At 41.5% G+C, this 22,805-nt stretch overlaps 2 protein-coding genes across 3 annotated transcripts in view; both read right to left on the bottom strand.

Moving 5' to 3' along the window:
- The window catches only part of CEP112 (centrosomal protein 112), a 149,278-nt gene extending 139,206 nt beyond the window's left edge, over positions 1 to 10,072 (bottom strand). The window contains exons 1-6 of the mRNA XM_079323482.1: positions 9,973 to 10,072; positions 9,226 to 9,346; positions 8,118 to 8,308; positions 7,319 to 7,467; positions 2,914 to 3,004; positions 609 to 683 (exon numbers count right to left, since the gene is read on the bottom strand). Of these exons, the coding sequence (XP_079179608.1) occupies positions 609 to 683; positions 2,914 to 3,004; positions 7,319 to 7,467; positions 8,118 to 8,308; positions 9,226 to 9,325 (606 nt within the window). The 5' untranslated portion in view covers positions 9,326 to 9,346; positions 9,973 to 10,072. The remainder of the gene's footprint in view (positions 1 to 608; positions 684 to 2,913; positions 3,005 to 7,318; positions 7,468 to 8,117; positions 8,309 to 9,225; positions 9,347 to 9,972) is intronic.
- Positions 10,073 to 13,450: 3,378 nt separating this feature from the next.
- APOH (apolipoprotein H) lies at positions 13,451 to 21,976 on the bottom strand. Of its 2 annotated transcripts, XM_079323500.1 has the most exons (8): positions 21,858 to 21,976; positions 20,616 to 20,792; positions 18,939 to 19,035; positions 17,546 to 17,622; positions 16,809 to 16,997; positions 16,016 to 16,195; positions 14,700 to 14,897; positions 13,451 to 13,873 (listed from the first exon to the last, which is right to left on the bottom strand). In XM_079323500.1, exons 1-8 carry the CDS (start codon positions 21,919 to 21,921, stop codon positions 13,797 to 13,799), a joined length of 1,059 nt encoding a protein of 352 aa, XP_079179626.1. In that variant the 5' UTR covers positions 21,922 to 21,976; the 3' UTR covers positions 13,451 to 13,796. The 2 variants fall into 2 exon arrangements, with proteins under 2 accessions (XP_079179626.1, XP_079179627.1); XM_079323501.1 differs by lacking the exon at positions 20,616 to 20,792 and having other exon boundaries at positions 21,858 to 21,958.
- Positions 21,977 to 22,805: the final 829 nt, after the last annotated feature.

The following is a 22,805-nucleotide window of genomic DNA, read 5'->3' as shown; positions in this document are numbered from 1 at the left end:
CACCCATCTCCACTCTGAGCTTGGAAAAAGCAAGAGAAACACCAAGAAGGGCAGAAAACCATTAATATTCTCTGTTATCATTTCTGATTGCACTGAAGAGAACTTGGCCATCCATGAAAAAACTGGAGTGTAATAGGCAAGATTTTTAAATGCTGCCATATCCCTCTGGCCTGACAGCAGTGTAGGAAGAATAAGGAGCACTTGGCAACTGATTAAGATGACAACATGAAAATATGTGATTATTTTTCAAAAAACAAGGCTGAATTATTTAGTTAAACTTGCTCTCATCACTTTAACTTTGGCTGCAACTCTGTGAGCTTTCAACCTGTGAGAATAAGTACAAAATGAGGAAGAAAAGAAAAAAGAAACTTCCCTGTTAAAGTCAAAGTGATCTTAATAAAATTGCTATGATGATATTATTAAGGATATTATAATCACTTAAAATTTCAATGTTTTCTTCTCATAAATTCATAAATAATTTTTCCAAGTTTTAGCAATTTATTTCTAGGAGACTCATTCTCACATGAAGTTTTGTTGACTAAGCTCAGAATTACTGAGGAGTTCCTATTGCAAGTTAATAAATAAGCAAATTTCTCAGTTCATTTTACCCCAAGATTCCAACTATTGAGTCGTGCCTCGAGGTCATCATCATCCAATGTAAAGTTTATTTTGTGTTGATCATCCTGAAACATAAAAAAAAGTTAAAGAAAATATCAGAATTGATGGCAGATACATAATTTTAAATTAAATTTCTCATTGACTTGGCCATAGCTACACTGCACTTCCCAATAGTGCCACAGCTTTCACCTACACAGCAGCATTTCCAGAGGATACTGGGCTGAGAAAGCAGTTCAGAGGATAAATTAGCCTGGCTCTCCACTTCAATGCTCTTCTTTATTTATTTCCAAAGGAGTGGTCACCTTAAGAGGGTGAATTAACTAAAAAACCCAAAATACTCCATTTTCAGGCATCAATTCATTTCCACTGTGCCTTTTCTGGGGTTAATCCACAATTCAGAGATCACCTGATCAGCCTCCAGATGAAAAAAAAACAGATTAGAAAATGAAAGGAAAGCAGAGCAAGGCAGGGATGGTTACCAGAGCAGAGGACAGAGCAGCTGCTGCCAGCTCAAGGCTCTTCCCTGGTTTCCAGCAGCCAGCCAAGGCTTCACTTCAGTTACTTCACTGAGGAAGTAACAAGGAATTGCCTCTCAGAAGGGAAGTTTTCCCTGTGGAGTAACAGTAACAACCAACATTTAACTTATCTAATGAGGAAAGCTGGTACAGAACATTTTCCTTGGCAGGGGTATTTAGAAAAACAACATTGAAGCCTGAATTACTTTAAGGTCTCATTAAGAGAGGTTTGTGTAGGGGACTGCCAGCACCTCTTCTTTAAATCTCATTTGTCACAAGCAGCCAGTGACCAGAGCTTGGGCTGCTGTTCATCAACACTTGGTTGAGGCAGCTCTTAATGTTTCTTAAAAGTCTCCCTGCTCCTCTACCTGGGCCTGAATGATGCCAGAACATCTGTGAAATCCCAGAACATTCCTGAATATGGAACAAGGTATTGTTTGTTCCAGCCAGCCAAACATTATCAAACTGGAAAAGCAAGAGAGGATTATTTCACTTAAAGGCCCTTTTAAAGCTGTAATCACAGAAGAATCCAGTATATGGAGCTGAAGAACAATGAAGTGCAGTGATTTGTCTAACACTGACCTGGAAGCTGCAGCAGAGCCAGCAATAACAACAAAAAAATAATTAAAAATAAACAAACCAAAGCAGCAAAACTCCCCAGAAAACTTTAAAGCCCCAAATCCAGGTTTCAACTGAAGAATATAAATTTTTTTTACAATAACTCTTCCATAAGGAATATTTCCTAAAGTAAAATAAACAGGAAACCAATAAGGAGAACTGTAGCAAAGCCAGCATGTGGTTTTATTTTTAATTATGGCATTTCTGTATTTAAATCCCATTTGTATACATACAATCAACACACACATAAATCCATTCACAGCAATCAGAGCCTAGAGCACAGACACTGATTTCTGCCCACTGGGCACCTGTAACCTGCCCTGATAAACCATCCCCTTGCTAATCCTCTATTCCAGATGCACAGCAGAACACAAATTTCCTCAGAAAAGAGCTTCCAGTTTATCCTATTTGCACTTCATGTCCTCATAAATTCTCAACTGTGCCCAGCTGCAATCTTTCTCAACTATTTCTCTGATAGAATCAGAAATGAAGCGTGGGCAGAGCTGGAGGAACAAACAGGAAATTCAATGTTCACAGAGGGGTGAGGGCTGTTCTAGGTGTGGTGAAGGACACTGCAAGGCCACAGAGCCCATTTTGGAAGGTAAAACAGCACTTTTCTTGGTATCACACATTTGTCAGGAGTAATTGTCAGAGTAAAGCTTGCAATTAAATAAAAGACATCATTGGATATTTTGGACTAAAAGGGTTTCATACAATGCCTGTTCAATGCCCACTCATCAGTCAAAATGCTTGGTGTGGAAAGTCTGATGAAACAAACTGTCCAAAATTCACTCTCTCAGAGGTCAACCCTCACTGAACAGAGCCAGAGGCATCTAGGCAGCTTCCTTTAATCTGCTATTGCAAAATACAAGATGATGTCAATGCAGGCACACTGCCAAGCCCAGGGAAAACAATGCAGCAGACACTGAACACACAACACTAAACAGAGGTCAAGCATTAGGATGAACTGAGAGCATCCTACAAGAAATTCTTTTCCCCTGCACTGATTTGATTTTGATGAGCTTTAGTCCTCCCTATCACTCCCTCCCAAATATCTGCACCTTCACACGGGCATCACAGCTGGGAACAACAGGGATATAATATATATTAAAGCAACTGAGGGAAAGCAGAGCTTTAGGACAAAAAAGGAGGAGGATCTTACAGACAGTGACGTGCCTGGGTCGTCTTCATCCGTGCGCTGAGGGGAACTCACAGGGTGGGACAGCACCAAAGGCTTCTCCTTCAGTCTCTCCCTGGTGTTAATGACAAGGGAAGCACAAACAAGAATTCATTTTCAGCAACTTGTGGCACACAAAGGGTGGTAATCACAGAAAACAACTGGCTAAAATACACACAAGAAAGTAACTGTCAAGATGGAAGGATTAAAAAAAAAAACAAAACAGGAGAATAAAGGATAAAGTTAATGTAAGTGTTCTGTTAAAAAAAACCAACACCATAAAACCCCACTCCAAAAAAACCCACTAGAAATATTGTGTACATGACAGTACATTACAAAGTGTTTCTTGTTTTTCTTTTACCACAGGACCCAACATCTCCCAAAGGATTTTAGGATAAATCCAAGCTAAGGAGAGGGCTGATCTTAGAGAATATTTTTGAACCAAAATTGCTAAGACTATGAAACAACAGTAGATGTAGTATAGTGACTCAGAGAAGAAAGAGGAATTAAGGTGATGGTTGGTTGCACTTTAGGGAAGACTTTTAAGACCAGAAAAATAAGTTACAACAAGGTAAATTTCCTGCAACACACAAAGGGCAGGAACAGGAACACACACAGCTCTATACAAAGGCAGTGGTGGAAAGGTCAGGGTGGAGAGGAACAAGTCACAAAGATTGTCTTGGTTTCATTTCATTTCTGTTTTATGGACTGAAGTGGAATTTATGGGAGATGGTAAAGAAATGCCCACAAGACAGGACACAAGCACAGCATGACCAAGTGCTCTGTCCAGCAGAGGGATTTTCTGGAAAAGCTTTTGAGGTCAATGAAACACTTGAACAAAGGGAAATGCAGATCAGCAGATAGGTGAAGAGAATTGTCACTGATGCACCTGGTCACAGACACTTCTCAGCCACAGAACAGGGGGAAAAAGAACAAAATAACATTATATGCATTTATTAGATGGGTTGATACACAAAAGAACCAAAACAGTAGTGAAACACCCTTCAGCACATACTCCACTGTCAGATCCACAGGTATTAAGATAATTAAAAACTCCTGTTAGTCCCTTTACCTTTCTGTGACTGGCCATATTATATTGAAGTCAAATCAGACCATTCATTACCTCCCTCCCTTTCCATCTGGCAGCAAATGAGATGGCTGCTATGCCAAAAAGACACTGAGATGAATGAAGTGTTTATGAACAGAACAACAACTGTTGGATGTACAATATAAACCAGTCAATTCTAGGAAGACAAAAACAAAGTTTCCACGAAACACAGAGCCCCAGCTTTCATCAGAACAGCAGGGAACAGAGAAATACAACAACTGGGAGCTTACCTTCCCTTCCAGCACCAATAAATCCCACATAAACAACATGTATGGATGCACAATAACAATTACAAAGCAGTAAATAGTTTAGATAAGCAAAGTCTTAGAGGTAAAAAAGATCAAAAGGAATATGATAACACAATGACTGCCTCTTGCATTTCTTACCAAGATTTCATTTGACACAAAATTACCTTTAATTAAAGGGAGATAAATCATTGCCTGTGAGTAAATCTGCCCTTTTATCAGATTTCCTTTCTGAGTAATACTCAGGTTACCCAACAATGCAATGAAGTTCCAATTGTTAAAAATGAGAGAAAACACAATTCATGCCCTCATCATTCAGAGATTCAGGAACATCAACAAAAACACAAACCAACCCAAGGCACCTGTAGTATCTCCAAATTGATCAAAGGGAGGACAAAATTCCAGATGTATTCTTAGTTCAGTATTTGCTCTTCTGAAGAGGAACTGAAAAGGAAGTTCCTTTACTTGATTGTACAAACAGAATTTGAAGATTGTTAAGGATGAACACAATTTTGCTCGTACCAAATATTCACCCCCTGTCCACTCCCTTTTCCAACCTCCTGCTAATACAAGTCAGGCTCCAAAAAGCACAAGATTAATTCTTTTTTCTCCCACTGGAGCTGAGTGAAGGATGATCAGAGTTTTGACATCAACCTGTGACCTGATGAAACAAATTCCTGCTACAGCCCAAGCAGGGAGCTGGCACAGGAGGAGGCAGCAATTTGCTGCTAATAAAGGAGATCAGTAAATATTCCTTCTAGGAACAAAGTGAGGGAACTCACTGATTCCTCCTGGTCCAGCACAACTACACACTACCTTTAACAATGTTTTCAGGCACAATCTATAAATATAAAGTAGAATTTTCCTAAGGGGTCAGAAAACACAGGTTTCTGTTCAAACCAATCTAAGCATTTCTCAAACTAACCCTCTCAGCTTTCAAAATAAATCTGCACCTTTCCAGCCCCAACTGGGGGATTTATTCATCCACACCCCAGTTTGAAAGTAAAGTTTGTCTATCTAAGGTTCTTATTTAGGCAGAAAAACAACTTCATATAGAAAAGTCAAAATTGTCCAACACAGAATTATCTGTAGTGCAAGATAAAAATCACCATGAAAAGAATTTCTCTGTTTGTCTGGGTCTTTGAAAGGAGAGAATCTTGAGATAAAGAACATCAAGTAGTTACTCAAACATGTCTCACTGACATTATCTATTTTGCCCTGAGAAAATGTTGTAGGAACTGAGTCATGGCTGGAATGCAAAAATTTTCATCCAACTACACAAATTCCATGGCCATGGATGCAGTTTTCCCAGTGCAACATTCAGAGAGAGACAAATACAGTGGAACTTGGTCACCATCTGCTGGCTCTCCCCACAAACTGCACATCCAGAAATATTTAATGTATTACATTTACCTTCAGTATTTTTCTGCAAAACTTGCAGGAAAATTAAATTTCTTATTGCTGTAAAGATTAATTCATGTAGCCAACAGAATCATCAAAATTATCCAACACAAATTCAGATTTCCTTAGATGCAGCCCCAAGTATCCATTTGGTCCAAGCATGCACTGGCAGAGCTGTGCCTGTACATCTGATTTTTAATTCCCAGAGTTCTTTAAACCAGTAACATTATTCAATTACATCTACTTGCTTCTCCTGGCATGGAATAATTTGCAATCCAGGGAATATTTTGCAATGCAGGTCTCCAAGAGGTACAGAGATATCAGACATTAGTAACTTTTTAAATTATTGTTAAATTTACACACAGTTAATTGACACAGAAGAGGAAGAGTTTCCTGATACTCAATTTTAATGTGATTTAACTTGCAAGCATTCATCTGTCACTTATCCAAATCACTGCTCAAAACTGAAAACATGACTGAAAAATGATAAACAGAGTAAAAATCATTGTGCCTACCAGAGAACAGCTAATGGTGGCCACTTAAGAAATATGTAAGTGAAGACATTAGAAAAGCATTGGACTTCTGAAACTACACTTGAAAATGCATTTCTAACACAATGAAATGAAACCAGAGCAAAGCAAACACTCACTTCCTCTTGTACAGCACCTACTGAGCTTTCACTGCATGTCTAAGAGTGCTTCCTTCACCAAGGATTTCAGAGAGGTTAAACATTAACTAGACTTTCAAATGGGCACACAAGAGGAAATTCCATCCATGACTGAAATGCAGCCACATAAAGAACACAGTTCTTGATAATCAGCACAAAGTTGCACTATGTAAGAAAATCCAGAAAGTAAATACTCAAGAGCAGTAGATTAAACTAGAATTTACTCAAGATTCTCACAAATTAGGACAAAAATAGACCTGAAGTTTTCCAAGTGTCCAAATGACCAGCCTGTCACTCCTTCAATACTGCAGGGACATCTCTTTCTAAGCCAACAGGAAAACAAGCCTTAACAACATGACACAATTCACCTCATTTTCCCTGCTGTAAACAGCTCTATTCTCAGCTGACTGGGACTAAAGATGCAGTTTAAGATCACTGGCTGCTGCAAATCAAAAACCCAAATCTCACTCAGCAAAATGTGCTTCTCTGCAAGGAGACACTATTCTGATTCCTCTAAAAAACCTCTGAGATACAACCAGAAAACAACCCCTAAACCTACTATCTGTATGCTTATATTTCTATACTCTAGGGAAAAAAAAAAATTAAAACTATTTGATAAAAGAGTTGCTTTCAGCATTATGGCTTTAGATCACAGTGAAGGCTTTGATTTTTTGTTGAGTGTCTGGAACTGAAAGGAGGAGAACAAGAGGAAGGGAAAGAGGAAAAGGGATGGGACATGCAAGATGATGTAAGGAAGCAAGAGAAGAAGACATAATGGAGAAAAGTAAGAACAGAGCAGTCTAGAAGTTCTCTTTACATTGAAGTTGTTACCAGTTTCTGTATATAAAGCACAAACACTGATGGTGGGTCCATGAGGGACTGCAATAAACTCACACAAACTGAGATATCCAGAGCTTCCATCTATTACACACAAATCAAACTCTGCCAAAGCAAGGACAGAAACCTCACCCATGTGCAGGAGGTGTTGCTGAAGAGGAATCCTCCACAGAGGAAGCATTACTGCCATGGTTTCCCAGCTCTCCCAACACCCACTCAGGTACACGGCCAGGGATGTTGTTCTGAGCTCTTGGTGAACTTGGTTCATCAAAATAAACTGACTGGGATGAGAAGAAATGCAAAATCAACACAAGAACATATTTATAGGAATATCTGCAGTGAAATCAGCGAGGAGGGCAAATGTCACCTTCCCAACCCATGGGAATTCATGGCAACAGAGTAAATACTTTCCAATGCTTCTTACAGGATGGCTAATTTTAGCAAAAATTGGCATTTTTTAATCACTGAAGCTGATGCCAAGGGTTGACACTGCATATTCAGTTCTTCAGAAAACAAACTGCAATTTTAACATTGTCTGTGTGAATTCAATAGTCTTCTCAGGCTACTAAAGTCACCATCTTGAAGAACAATTTTCCTTTCACAAGAGCTATCTACTGATTAGGACAAAAGAAAGCCTCAAGGGCCTTTTATTACATTTTTCCAAAGAACTAGAAAAATATTACCTTTCTGCTCATTCAAACACCTATTTTCATAAGCTTCCTAACCAGAATTTTGAAGATAAAGGTCTCAAAAAATTTTGCCCATTGAAAGGTTTTCCCAGCATCAATTACAAGAAATGCCTTTATTTATCACATGTACTTCCACTCTACCCATTCAGAATCATTTGTCACATTTGTGCCAAATCTAACATGGAAAACAAATTTCAGGCATATATTTTAGCAAGTTTGTCTCATAAAGAAATGACACTCACCATGTAGGCAGGCAAAGTTTTCAGCATCCCTTCCTCTGGTTTTTGGCTGAAGGGACCATTCAGAACTCCTCTCTGCAGCATGTGGAGCAAGAGTTTTGCATACAAGTTTCTATTCTCCCTTCCCACTATTCCTATGCCTGCTCCTGAAGGTTTGCAGAGTTTTTTAATCCATAGTGAGCATCTTTTTCTTTCTGAAAATACAGATATACGTAGTCACTATACGTTTTCAGACAATGAAAAACAAAATTGAACACACTCAAAAAAGAGAAACCATCACTGGTCATCAATTTTGTAGAGTTCTCCCTTCTAGACCAAGGTTAAAACAAAACTAAGCCCCAAATGACCAAGCCAAATTAAAGAAATAGTTACACACTTAGATAAAAAGTAAGTTTTTAACGATGGTTCAAATATTCCACAAACATGTTCAATAAATTCATGTCTACCAGAAATTCACATCACTTTTGGAAACACCAGGAATTCTGCACTCACTGCAAGAGCTGCCATAAACTACAACTTACAGCATGCAGGAGCATTAATACTTTAAATACACAATAAATCCTCATCCCTTTAAAAAAACTAAATCTCCATTTACACAAGCTTTGCTACCAGATAAGGAAATTATCCATTTGGTTACATGTTAACACAAAAAGCTCTTAATTTGTAGAGCTTGTGCCCTTCATAATTACCAGCTTGTTGTAAAAATTAGATTTATACATAATTTATTAAATTATTTTATTAAATTATGTTCCTATTATTACATATTCCTGAATAAATGTTAGCAAATATTTTTAAATTATAAAGCTGTTATCTCAAAAACAATGTCTTTTAAAAGCTTTTTGTTTCTACTGAACTAGGTTTTCAAGATAGATTTTAATGTATTTCTGCAAAAGCACATTTATATCATGAAAACATGACAGGTAAGGTCTATCAATTGCTGTGTGTACCTAAAACATCCAACTTTAGAAGTTATGTAACCCTCCTATCAAAACTTACACCTTGTAATGTCAGAGATGAAGTGCCTGGTTAAATTTAGTGACATAACTAAATAATAATTGTCACTCCCTAGGCTTTGTTCTTAGTGTTTAAATGCCCATTTCACCCTCTGTACCTGAGCTTCGCTGCAGGTTAAGGACATAGGGCTTCATTGCCACAATACAGCGATCTAATTCCGCATCCAATTTCTCCTTTATTTCGTCTTCACTGCTCATTTTGAAAGCGCACAAAGTAACCTGCAAAATTAATGGCATTGATGTGGAAAAGGTGACAAACTGTTTCGCATCAGTCTCTCTTCATTTGACAAAGATGTGCTTGGAACAATACAGAAAGTGAAACTAGACGTGCTGTGTTCAAACAAACACAAAACTAAGCCAGCCCCTTTGTAAGTAACAGGTACTCGGCGAAATCTACGAGCGTGTGCTGGTTGAGATTTGAAACTGAACAGCCAACCACACAGTAAATATATTCAATACACCCAATTTGTATAAAACACCCCAAGGCGTTTGTGTGATACCGCATTCCTAACTCGCTACTCCTTAGAATTAGAGGTTTGGTTTTCTTAAATAAGAGTGGGGAGAAAGGAGGGGCAATGTGACAGTAACAAGCAAGAGAAGCAGAAATGCTGCCAGGGCTGTTTTTCAGGAAGCAGCACGGCGCTGCTCGCCGCCGTTCGTGTCCCAGCTCAGCCCGGCCCGTCCCAGCAGCGAACACGCTCCGGTGCCGGCCCGGCCCAGGGCCCTTCCCTGCGGTCAGCCCCGGCCCCCGGTGATGCCCCGGCCATCCCCCGGCCGTGCCCGGCCCGGAGCGCACACTCTGCCCCCGGCACCCCTCGCTGCCCCGGCCGGGCCTGCCCCGTTACCTCGGGGGCTGCGGCTCGCAGGGGAAGGCGGCGGCGGCGGCGGCCGAACGTTCAAACCGGCCCCGCTCCCGGCGGCCCCGGCCCGGCCCGGCCCCGCGCGTTTCCGTTTCCGCGGTGACCGCGGCGGCCTCGGGCGGAGGGAGCCGGGCACAGCCCGCGGGGCTGCGGGGCCCTGGGCCGGCGAGGGTTCGTCCCCAGGAACGGGGAATTCGCTTGGATCGAGGAGGGCGAGGAAGGTGCTGGTGTGGCACCGCTCTGAGAGGCGCTGGGCTCTTACCGGGGACAAGAACCAGAGCACGGGGGAGCTGAGATCGGATTTTAGGGAAAGGTTTTACCCTCAGGAATGGGCGCAGCCTGAGGCTGCCGGAGCCCCGGCAGCGTTTGGACAGCGCTGCCAGGGATGCCCCGGCTGGGACTGTTGTGGGTGTGTACAGGGCCAGGGTTGGACTGGATAATCTTTCCACTCAGGATATTCTGTGATTCCTGCCCGAAGTGCTGAATGTCAGCACAGCCCAGTGCTCTCCTCAGATTCCCGTTTGTAGGCAGTTCTGGATCGGCTGAAAACGCCTCCGGAATCCCCGGCAGAGCCTCGGGAGCTGCCAGTGCAGAGCCCTGGGCCGATCCCCAGCACAAACTCCTGGGTGGAGAATGGCTGCAGAGCCCTGCAAGGAAGGATTTCATGGTTTGGTGGCTGAGGAATTCATCGTGCCCCGCCCTGTGCCCTCCTTGATTCATTCATTTCACCAAAATCTGTCACGGGCTTTGCTCTCTGTGTAGTGTCTAAAGCGCTCTAATCTCAAACAAACAAAACTCTTCAACACTTCCGAGTTTGATTCAGATGCACGTACACATCAAACAAGAAATGCTTGTGCAGTAGGAGATGGGCTGTTTTCTTTGATTTCTCAGCTAATCTTCAGCAGGAATGATTCCGTGTTTGGGCTCATTGGGTGATAACTGTGACAGCCACGCTGGGGCCGGCTCAAAGTGCCTTAAACCCACATTTGCACAGCAGCAGTGCAAAAATCAGTGAATCTCAGGAGTACATGACAAGGATAATTTATTACCTTTAAATTCCAAATTTAAAATATTTGTCATTTGATATATATTGGAACACTTTCAATCTGTGTTAAATCCGTGGTAGATTCTTGCAGCAGAGTAAAGCTGCTGTGTTTCTGCATGTTGTTTGGATTTGGATATATCTCTGTCATACTCATCACAAAGTACTTTGAAAAACTGAGTTTGCTGGAATATGATCAAAAAGAATGCAAGGCCAAATAAAATCAATGATCAGAACCACTGCTCCAGGAGAAATTTCCTGAGGGAATAGATCCAGTTTCTGGATCTGCTTCCCAAGGCAGGGCAGGGTGGCCAGAGAGGTTGGAGCCTTCCTGAAGTGATTTGACAACTGAGTAACGTGTATCCCCAAAAAAGAGAAAAAGATTGAAGAAATGACTGAGTTCTTATCTCCATCCAAAGCTGCAGCCTGGACATGAGGAGCACTGATGTGCCCTGACTCTCCTGAGGAAATCACTGTAGACCCACTGATACAGAACACGAAGGTATCCCGACCAGAATACAGAACAAATTCCCAATTTGAATTGTAAAAATACAGTCATTTAAGTAAAACACATTCAGTCCTTTTTTTTCCACCATATTTTACCATGTTCTCTTATCTCTTTAACTGTCTCAGCAGGTTGCCACAAGTAACATGAACACAGCTTAAGGCATTTTTTTCCAAACATCTCAAAAATACAGAAAAAAAAAAAAAAGCAGGTTTCACTGCCTCATACCGGTTTCTGGAACACTTTGAGTTGCAAGACATTATTTTTCAGCCCTTCTGAGCAAATCTTTCATGTCTGGAAAGTTGTGATTCACAAACACCTCACTACTTCAAAGAGTTAACAGGTCACAGATTTTTTTTTTTTTTTTCCCTCCCTCTTCTTGCTTCAGGAGAGTAGATAATAAATTCAGCATGTGAACATTGGCTCCTAAGGGTGATCCTTTCAAGTATTCCAGTGCTTCACATCCAGCAAGGAAGCAGGGCCAGCTGATTTGTTCAGTCATTATCCTGCTGCATGGGTAAGTGGAACTGGGAGAATTTCCTTAGGAAAACCTCCCTTTTCCTGGGGCAGCTGTTTTTGTGCAAAACAAATCATTTCAGGGGCAAGCAGGGTTTGGGTGGCAGTGAATGCTCAGTTTATTTCAACTTGACAGGGTTTGCTGTGAAACACAAGTTAATATTAAACCATGTGTGGTATCTCAGCAGCTGTCCTGGACATCCTGATCCCAGAGATGGATCCACACATTTAAACTGGATTTCCAAATTCGTTGGCTCCTGTGTTTGAAGGAGTTTTGGGTATCTTGGCCTGGAAACATCATTTGAGGGTCCCACCTAAACGTGTTCAACCAAAATATGGCACATGCTGCACCAACAAAATACCCACTTCAGTGGCCAGCATCAATTTGTCTGTCTCTGCATTAGAAAATTAAATTGTTGCTGAGTACAAAGTACTAAATACTTAATAATGGTTGCCTTAATCTCTCCTTAAAAATAGGAAGCATAAGGATGAATTGCATCAGTCATACTATTAAAATATTCATATGCAGCCTTACATAAAAAAACCAAAAAAGATAATTAAAATATGTTCAGAGCTCTTTAATGGCAGCTCTACCATCTTACAAGTAGCTTGATCTTAATGTTAAATGGTCCTTTTAAAAGTTCTGCAGTGGATTATTACTTGCTATGGAGCTCATGCTTTTTATCAAAGAAAAGGCTTTTAAACTGCAAAGGGAACCCTGTGTGACTCATGACAATTTATTATAAGTCTACCACAAATATTTTTCTATCACTTTCTAGTATGTTGAAATTATAATTACTTTTTCTGAATGAAAATACAGACATAAGCACAAAACTTGCCAGACTGGATCATACCAGTAAGCTGCCTGTATCATAAATCAAATTAAAAGTACATTCTACTTCAGAGCTACTTAATGACCAGAGATCAGAACTGTTGCTCAATGGTGTACAGTTCTCTTAAAAAAAAAAAAGAAATAAAGAAGCTGAAGCAATTATATTGTGTAATATTGAAACAGAGGTAAAAATTAACAGTGGTTTAAAAACTTTTCAGGTGAAGTTGGAATCTCAAAAACATATATAGCCTCTACTAACTTAAGCAATTTTTTTAAGAAATAATAAAAACCCCCTTTATCTGATGCTATTGATGTTTAAATCATGGTTGGATATTTGGCTTCTAAATTCATTTGGACATCTCAGTCTTTCTACTTACGTAAATTCTGGGAAATCCCAGGCTCATGACCCTCTGTCTATGTATAATTAAAGGTCCACTCCCTGTCACAGGGGAGTGGTAATGGAATCAGAACCCAGTAATTACTGATGATTAAGGCCTTTTGCTATAAATTAGCCCAGAGCTAAAGGATCTGATTGATGATTAGGTAATATTAAATAAGAACACACCAGTGGCTGAAAATCACTTTATTGTAAAGCGACTGCTGTTGAGGAGATCATTTACAGTTGCAGAAATGTTGGAAATGTGGGAAGAGAAGCAGTAGTGCAGGGATTTGGAAGGAGGCAGAGACAAGAGAATGGAAGTTAATGGCTGAGATGATGTGTTGTAGCTTGTGGAAGAGTGAGGGAGATGGAGGCAGGGAAAAAAAAGCATTCACAGGGTCAGGAGTTCACCTGGAAATTTACACTTACAGCACCTGAGTTACATTCACTGAACCCAAGTTACACTCACAGGTCCTAAGTTTTCCTCTCATATGGTGAATGTTCTGTCTCAGTGAGGCTGAAATTTGGTATTGGGTTATTCCTCTGCTTCATCTTCACATGCTTTCATGTCTGAGGCATCTTTCTTCACCAAACTTGAAAAAAAGCCACGTTCTGTTGGAGACAAGTGAAGAACTTGGGTTAAATTCTTGAAATGTGACAGCTGAAAACGACAGCAAGGTGAGCAGTCAATCTTTGTATCATAGTGAAACTGTTGGAAGAAATACACTTTTATTTTCTATCTTAATAAAGCTGAGCTATGTGCATCAGAAGCCAAATGTGAGGAGAGATGTTTTCATCATGCATAGACTGTGCTTTCCCTTCACTTACAAATGAAAATAAAACTTACAAGGAAAATTCTATGCAAGGAATATTGGCAAAACAAATGCAAAACATTTCCTCTTGCTAACAAAGTTGGCATGTCTGTTTATTTACTCTAAAAGCCCGTGTGCCTGTGAAGCTGTTCCTGCAGCATCAATTCCTCCCCACAGCTCTCAGCTGCTTTTCAGCACTTTTGGTCCAAAGTGTTCTCCTGATCAGCATAAGGTAGGAATAGTTCAGAATAGGAGGGAATATGTCTGGTTCTGAAACCTGCAGTAGTGTTCAGGCTTTTTACCCCTAAAGAAGGTGCTGATGCAAGCATTTGTGAAATCCCAAAATATTTTACATGTGGCCTTTTCTTTGGAATAGTAATGTCTTTTAGTACCATCATCTAGAACAGGATAGGAATTAAAGCAGAGCTCTGACACAACTGAAAGAAAATTATTGCTGGGCATTCTTTCCTCAGGCCATTTTCTCCAAAATACACAATAACTCAAATACCCAATCATTCAAATAGCCACTCAATAGGGCTTAAAGATGAATTATGGCTTTGTCCTCCATACTCAAGCAGCTGTAATTCCCCCAGCAGAAGCTGGTTCAGGAGCAGCCTGGCTCATACCTTTAAAACAGGCAGGGAGGGTGAAGTTGCCATCCACACAGGCCACATCTACAGTGTAGGCACAGGATTTTTCCTTGTTCTTGCAGAAGAAGGAAACAGTTTCCCCATGCAGAATGCCATCCTTCAGGTCGTTCTGAACTCTCTTCTTCTCACCATTGTACAGTACCACAGCTTTCTTAACTGGTATTTTACATGGTGCTGGAAAAGACCCAGTTATAAGGAACAGGTTTGACAAGGGGATAGATTAGATCTCCTCAGAATTCTGTATAGGTGACATTTGGGAATGAAAAATGTGTCCTGCATATAGACAGAACTTCTGCTGGTATTAAAATGCTGAAGCAATTCAGACCCTGAAGCGTGGGGTCGAAAGTTTCCAGCAAAAATCCAACCTCAGTGTAATTTCTGATGACATAAAATAGGAAGAGGAGAGGAAATGCTCTGACAGAATGAAGATACATGGATTATTGAAGTGAATCCAGATACAACATGTCATACAACATTCAGTGTTGGCAGTGGGTTTTGTGGGAGTCCAGGGTACCTCCCTGGCTCCTCTGGGGATGCAAAAACCCTCCTGGCAGACTCCCCTGAGACCCCCGAGTGCTGTCCAGGAGCTGCAGGGGTTGGATTTGGCTTCTTGGGAGAATTTGCCAACACTGAAGGAAGAGACACAGAAAATGATGACAAGTAGAGTGTAAATTAGAATATTAGAATGTAGTATAAGTAGGTTTTTGGATTGTTTATATTAAGGGCCATGTGGCCAAGATGGAGGATCCTGGGTGTGGTGGGCTTCTTCCTCCTTCTTCTTCATGTCATCCATGCTGAAGTTGCACCCTGGGAACCACAGACTGGATGGGGAAAGAACTAGACACTGTAAAGAGGTTGCATGGCATTGGGGAAAATTTGTAAATATTGTATACTTAGTTTAGAGTATAAAGACCTTGGCACAGCCCACCCAGGGGTTCTTCTGCAATGGTCACCCTGCAGAGCAGACCTGTGTCGGGCTGGCTGAAACATTTTTAAAGATAAGATAAATAAACAGCCCTGAAACAACACAAGGTCGTCTCAAGCTGCTTTCTTGCCAGTGACTCCAAGAGAACCAGACTCCTGACCACCTGCATGTCCTCTCTGGGGAGCTCTCACTCCTGAAGAGACCCTCAGAGACAGGACAGTCTTAGATTATCAGACCCTTGCAATTCCCTTTCTGGCTTCCTTTTGAGCACAGCTCTGGCACAAAGGAGCGACAGCTCAACAGTCGGCGCAGTCCTGGTGGAAGGGTTGGGTTTGATTGCTGGCTCCTGAGGGTGGGGTGTGCTCACCTCTGCAGGCTGGCTTTGTGGACCAGTTGCCAGTGTTGTCACAGCGGGAGTGCTTGGGTCCCTCCATCACGTAGCCGGGCTGGCAGCCGAAGCTGACGCTCTCGTTGTAGTGGTACGTCCTGCGCACCGCGAACTCGATGAACCCGTTCTCTATTCCTATCGGAGTGGGGCAGGTGACCACTGGGGGACAAAACCAAACCCAAAGCTGTGTCAGTGTCACAGCTCGAAGACGGCTATAAACTGAAAAATGTATGAAAACTTTTGTGGTGGTTCATTGCAGCCTCTTTTCACAGGAAAACACAGTCGGGGGAAAGACAGCTTAAAAACCACAGTAAATAAATAAACATCACTTGTTTTAAATACACATCTATTGCAGTCTGTGGTTATAACATGACTTAAACGTGGTGTAATTTAACTAAAAGCAGGGAAGTTTTTGGGACTGAGGGTAAGGTTGGCTATTAGGTGAATCTGAGCTCTTAGAATCAGATGTTGGCTGCAAACTGGAGGCCAAGTTCAGGTTCCCCACAGTGCACCATGTTTAGCGGGGTTTGTTTATATAATCTTTGCACCTGCAGCAAATATTTTGTCAGTCCCATATTTTGTGCCATGGGTTAGCAATCTCCTTGATCCACGAGCTTCAATGATTGCAGAATTCACCTGCAAAATAATTGTGCTGTATGTTTGCAATTACAACTGTAAAAAAAAAAAAAAATCAAAATATTGTTGTTCATTTCATTTTGTATATGCAATTCTCAGGAATATTTTTTGGTGCAGATAGAAGTAAGTTACTCACCCTTGCACTCTGGAATGCTGCTCCAGGTGCCATTGGCTGTGCAGGTGGCTGTCTCATTCCCAATCAGGGCAAGAGGAGGGACACATTCAAACAGGATTGTGTCCAGGAAATGAGAGACATTCCCAGGATGCAGGCGCCGGTAAGAGAGGACCCCAAATTCTGGCAGCGAGGGAGGTGCACAGGTCACAGCTACAAAAGCAAAAAAATTGAGGCTTAAAGGTCAAGTAATTGTGGAATCAGGGGAGCAATGTTCTTAGGACTAAAGGAACCCACGTGGAATCATAGCTGGCAAAGTATAATTTAAATGGAAAGTGTCAGGGGCCTCAGAGTAAGGGATTAATGAGTTTTGCTGGATTTTTCAGACCGTACTACTGCTTTTCAGTCAAGTGTTTTTGCAGGATAAGTTATAGCAAAACCCTGCATAAGTACAAAGGCCTGACAATATCCTCTTTTTATACACAGGGAGGAGGAATTTGAGTGGATAAGCATCTTACCTCCAGCTGTAAATAGCATCCTTGATCCCGACCTTTTGTTCAGACCTTTAAACTGTATTTCTCTAAAACCCACACATATAAAACCAAATATGCAGCATTCTGCTTGATTTTTCCTAACCAGCCTTTTGACAGCACTAGAGGAGACTTCTGAATAAGAGTATATATATCATTCTGAGCAATGCAAAGGGATATTTCTGGAATAGGAATAAGGATAGAATAGTTGTTTTTTATTGAAACACCTACGTTGACACTGTGGGGGAGTTCCAGTCCACTTTCCATCTGCCATGCACTGGCTTGTTCTTGACCCCACGAGGTTGTAGCTGGAAACAAACAGACCTGGTTATCAGAGCAGGGAGATCCATCAAAGATCTGTCATTTCTCATAAACAGATTAGGAATCCAGCTCTGAAATCCTTCTCTAGTTTAACCATTCCTGACCTCAAAGGAAGTTTAGAACCAGATCTGAAAAACTGTCACTATCCAAATATTGCAAGGGCTTGATACAACAAGATGTTTTGTTGTTTAAGCTTCTTATTCTGTTTTACATAATAATTTCTACAATTGATTAATCTATGGATGTATGTAAATAGCAAATATTCATCTGTGATTGCTAATGCAAATGTTATGGTTTCTTGGGAGGAGTTCCCAGGTAATTTTGGCAATTAGGATGAAATATTGGAAAGAACTCAGTCCTCTTAAGAGCTAAAATCACTGAAGTGCATTATTATATTTTAATCCCAGACATTTCAATTTCCATATGCACTTTACATACTTCTCACCCATCCTCTGTATCCACACTGTTAACATCTGCTCTGAGTTGTAAAGAAATATTCATCATGTGTCTGGCATTTCAGTATCATACAGCTGAAAACCAGTAAATTAGAATTAAAAAAATCAAACCAAGTCCCATTGCTACACTTGGTGTCATAGTTGAATGTATTTGTTTTATATAAGGATATCTTTCTCCCCTTTTGCAGAAGGAGGTTGTTGAGGCTGTTGTCACTTTTCAGTGAGCTCTAGGCTGTGTCTCACCTGTGACCTTCTAGGTAAGACCTCTGTAGTCATTAATTACCCAAGTACAATTAAATTCCTGCTACTATCAAATGCTTCCCTATATTTACCATAACTATTTTTTAAAATACATCTTTTTTACTAAAGGGAATGGGTAGCCCTGAGGAAAAGTGCATTTGCTGCAGAAAAGTTAGAATTTACCTCCTGTTTTCATTTATTGAGCTTGGAAAGGCACAGAAACACAATTTCCCGTCTTCAGTGCCCAACAGCATAACTTTGATGGAGATTATCTACTCTCTGCTGAAGGATTTCATCTCATGATGTAATAAGAGGATTTGAAAAGCAGGGGAAAGCAGTCCAGAATAATTTTTTGCATAAAATCGCTGCTATTTTGGTGGTTTCTGTATTTGTAAGATTTTTCTTTGGAGTAGCAAAGCTCCATAATGTTATAACCAAGAGTGAAGCCAGAGGTGGATCGCCAGACTGGCTTTTTTTTTTTCTGATTTCTGAAATGTAGATAAGTTTTTATGTGCAGTTTTCAATGTTCTCTGTCTTGCAGTATGGCAGTGGGTGATGCTACAATGTGATTTATGTTTGTTTAGCAGCATGAGGAAGAGAACACTTACCCTGGATCACATGAAAAAGTTACAGAACTCTGGTACTGTAACTCTTGAAAATCCATTTTCCCATTCTTCAGGGGTGCAGGAGGGGGACATCTCTTTGCTGTTTATTAAATATTTTAAAAGGATCATATTATTTCATGAGACATGACAAAAATTTCATTATAGTGGGAATGAGTAGATCATAAAGGTTTATCCTGGTGTCTTTCACATTTCTCCACTTCCATGTACAACATTAGACAAGTTTGGCTGTTCTACATTTCTATCAAATTACAAGTTTTTGTGATTAAATATTTTTAACACTCAATTGCCTAAGGAATGTAAGTTCTTTGCGATGAAATTGTGATAATTGATAAAAGATTCATGTTAATCATAGATGTTTTGGAGTTAGTATAAACCAGAATACTTAGATAAGACATCGACCTAGATAAAGGGAAATATAATATTAAAACCATTCTGTTTAAATCCCTCTGTTACACTGAATAAATTGTATTTGATACTAGTTTGTAAAACAAGGTTTTCCCACATACAGAAAAATTTTGAAAAATCAAATTTCCTGCCTTTGTGTAATCAATTGCAACCTATCTACTAAGACCAGACTTCCCAACTTCTGCCATTCCTTATCTACCAAGACCAGATGGTTATCTATGAGACTTGACAAATTGTCCAGAGATTTCACGTCAAAGTTTTTTTGACCACCACTGCTTACCTGGCAAAATTATGACAACAAAAACATAACAATTATTGATTACTACAAGGAAACCCTGCTATAAAAAGGAGCTGCAAACCAGAGTTTGGTGGAGCTGGGAGTGGGCAGTGACCATCCCCATGTCTCCCCAGCACTATATAAAATAAAGCAATCTAAATATTGCTGAATATCAAGACTTTTGTTCCTCATGTGTAAGAAGATGATGGCAATGCCTCTGAGGGATGCAATCAAAGCAGGGGTTATCAAGCAGCATGGCTGTTAGAGAGTGAGCACTGCTGGGCTGGGGCAGGTGGAGGTTTTCCTGCCCAGCTCCAATCTCCATCCCCAGCAGGAGCAGGGGCTCAAGGGCAGGTGTGGGGCACTGATCCTCTCCATCACCCCTGTAGCTGTTTTTTAGAGTTGGGTGTTTTCCAACGCCAGGGTCTGCAGCCCTGAGTCCAGGTACTTCTGTACCCCAGATGCAGAGCCCCTAGCTACTCACTAGGGAAGAACAAAGGCTTGAGATGGTGCTGCAAAGTTCCAAGGATAACTTTATTGTCCTCGAAGGGAATGCTGGCAACGGTCTAATTATATCAGATAACAAAACATTTTATATAGGTTTCCAGAGGATTGAGTTTCTAACCAATAAAAACTACAACTTACAAACTAACCAATTATCTTAAAACTCTAAGTAAAAAGAGAACCAATTAACTTGTGACTTTAAGAGCCAATAGAAATCCTAAGAGATAACGGGGTTTTCAATAAGGGAGGGGGGATTACATTTGAAGGAATTTCTTTGTTTCACGGGATGGCATCCCAGGGCTGTGCTTTAGGGAGTGTAACACCTTCTACACACCCCTTCCTCCTCTTCCTGCTGCCATCCAACACGTGAGGGAGGAACCACTGGAGAGGGATCTGTTTAAACCCATCAATTCCTGGGGACTGTGTGCCAAATGCCCTGCTCAGGCTGCAGAGCAGCAGTGCTGGCTACTCACGGAGGCAGAGCAGGGTGTTGAAGGCCCATTTGCCCGTCGGGAGGCAGGTGTATTTCCTCTGCCCATTGTTGGGCATGAACCCGGGCCGGCAGGTGTACTCCACTTCCTCACCCACTTCGTACACCTTTTTGTCTACATTGAGTGTGGCAAACAGCACTTCTGGAGGCCTGGGACACACTGGAGGGAAGGAATTGACAAGAAATTGGGTAGAAAAATCGGTGGTGTTTTTATTTCTCAGCTTGAAGCAGAGGATTCTCTGTTGTTATGAGTTGTAGTATCTCCCTGCCCTGAGCTGTCCTCCTGAGGCAGCTGATGGCTGCCATAAGTATCAGCCAGCAAAAAATGTCTTCTTCTTCTCCTCAGCAGCTCTAGCAATGGTTCCAGTTAGATTTTGTGTCACTTTTAAAAGTAAAATTTATTTTTCTTTCAAAATAGATTTATGAAAGCGGTGCACAAAGTGAGTCAATTACAGTAAATTATCTTAGACAAAACAGGGTGAGAAGGACATAGAAGCAAAACAAACACCTTTCATTTTTAATCCAAATCAGTTTGGTGGGGGGTCAGCCTGAAATCAGGTATTTTTTCTTGTAATTAAATTCCTTTTTTTACCCATTATTTCTGTTCCCTGGGATAGACCCTCTGTTCCATGAGCCAGCTCTGCTTCCCAAACAGCTTTAACACGGTGACAGCAGGAAGAACTCATCAGCCAGAGGGTGAGAACAGGAGGGAACAGCGAGGGAGGAACGGAGGGTGCAGCCTGAGCTCTGCTGAGGACATGGAGAGAGGCTCCTGCTGGCATGGAGAGGAGAGCACAGCGGGACACGGATCTCAGGATGGAGGAAGAAATGGCAAACACAGGGAGAGGGGACAAGGGGCAGCAGCCAGAGCCCTTGGCGTGGGGGAAAGGAGGGAAAAGCGAGGCAGGAGCTGTATGGAGGGGTCAGCAGGTGAGCAGGGATGGAGCAGGTTAATTCCTGGCACCCAGGAATTCCTGGGTGCCACAACATCTGTCAGCATTTCTTCTTCTTTCCTTCATTTTATGGTTTTGTACACAGCCACTCACCTCAGCGCAGAGAGAGGAAAGAACAGAAAGACAAAAGAGAAGAAAAGCTTTCAGAGAAAAGCCCTGTTCGAAACACTTGACCAGGATTATCTACAGACTTTAAAATCTCTTTTTTCTCTGCAGTTTCCCCCGTTCCCACCTGAGGATGGGGCTGTCATTAGGAGGTGGGAGACACTCACCTTTGGACGCGAGAGCGCAGTGGCTCAGAGCCACGAGGCACCCGAGCAGTGCCAGGGGCTGCATCCCTGCCAGTCCCCGAGCCTGAGTGCCCCCAGGCCAGGGCTCTGCCCTTATAACCCACAAATGGATGGTTACATATTAACTCTTGGTGTTTATTCCCATCCCAGTAAACAGAAGATAAAAGCTTCCTTGTGTCGTTGCTAATAGAGGCTGAAACATCCATCACATGTTGCATTCGGGGCATAATGCAGGAATTCAGATGGCAATTGCTGCTCCTCCCTGGTTGTTTCTGCAGAGCATCTCCTGGTGGGACTGATGGTGTTGGGGAAAACAGTGTTCTCAGCATCTGTAGAGGATGAGGATATTTGGAATGCAAAATTGGGTTGAATAATAGAACTGTCAGTCCGAGGCTCCTGTTTATCACTGGAGCATGGACATTTCTGTGTACCAGAGTCCTGATAGTTGTAGCAAGATAATTTCAAGGCAAAATGATCCGTTTTGGAGTGGCATTGGTATTGTAATGTGCCGCCAGTGATGGACCAACCTCATGCCAATTTGCACAGATGTTGATCTGCCCTGAAAGTTGGGGCTTCGGGGCCCTGTTTGATCTGATTCCTGTTGTCTTCCAATTACCAGCTAACCAAAGGCAGCAGAGACTGTGCTCAGTGCCAGCACTGCAGGAAGGATGAAAGGATGATTCCTGTTCTTGTTTGTGACAAGGGGGTCATAAATCAGATTTTTGGGGGGCATAAAGCCTTGTTGTGGCGCTGCAGCTTTGAGGCATCAAGTCAAACTCGACAGGTATCAGCTGAGGTTCTGATCACTGCAGTTCTCCTAATTTAGCAGATTTTAGCTGCAGGAGCATCTGAAGAGCAACCAAAATAACATTTGTGTAATCATTGTTCCACAGTTTGGTGTTTCTAATCTAAGTATCCTCCTCCCCTGCT

The sequence above is a fragment of the Erithacus rubecula genome (genome assembly GCF_903797595.1).
Source record: "Erithacus rubecula genome assembly, chromosome: 20".
NCBI lineage: Eukaryota > Metazoa > Chordata > Aves > Passeriformes > Muscicapidae > Erithacus > Erithacus rubecula.
The sequence above is the reverse complement of the archived record's forward strand: the minus strand, read 5'-3'. Positions and strand labels throughout refer to the sequence as shown.

Excerpts from the sequence above, each read along its gene's own strand:
- APOH (XM_079323500.1), bottom strand. The coding sequence starts at position 21,921 with ATGCAGCCCCTGGCACTGCTCGGGTGCCTCGTGGCTCTGAGCCACTGC. Across the intron at positions 16,998-17,545 it reads AACTCCCCCACAGTGTCAAC|CTGTGACCTGTGCACCTCCC; the intron begins GTAGGTGTTTCA and ends TTGCTTTTGTAG. Across the intron at positions 16,196-16,808 it reads CAGCATTCCAGAGTGCAAGG|TGGTCACCTGCCCCACTCCG; the intron begins GTGAGTAACTTA and ends TTTGTCCCCCAG.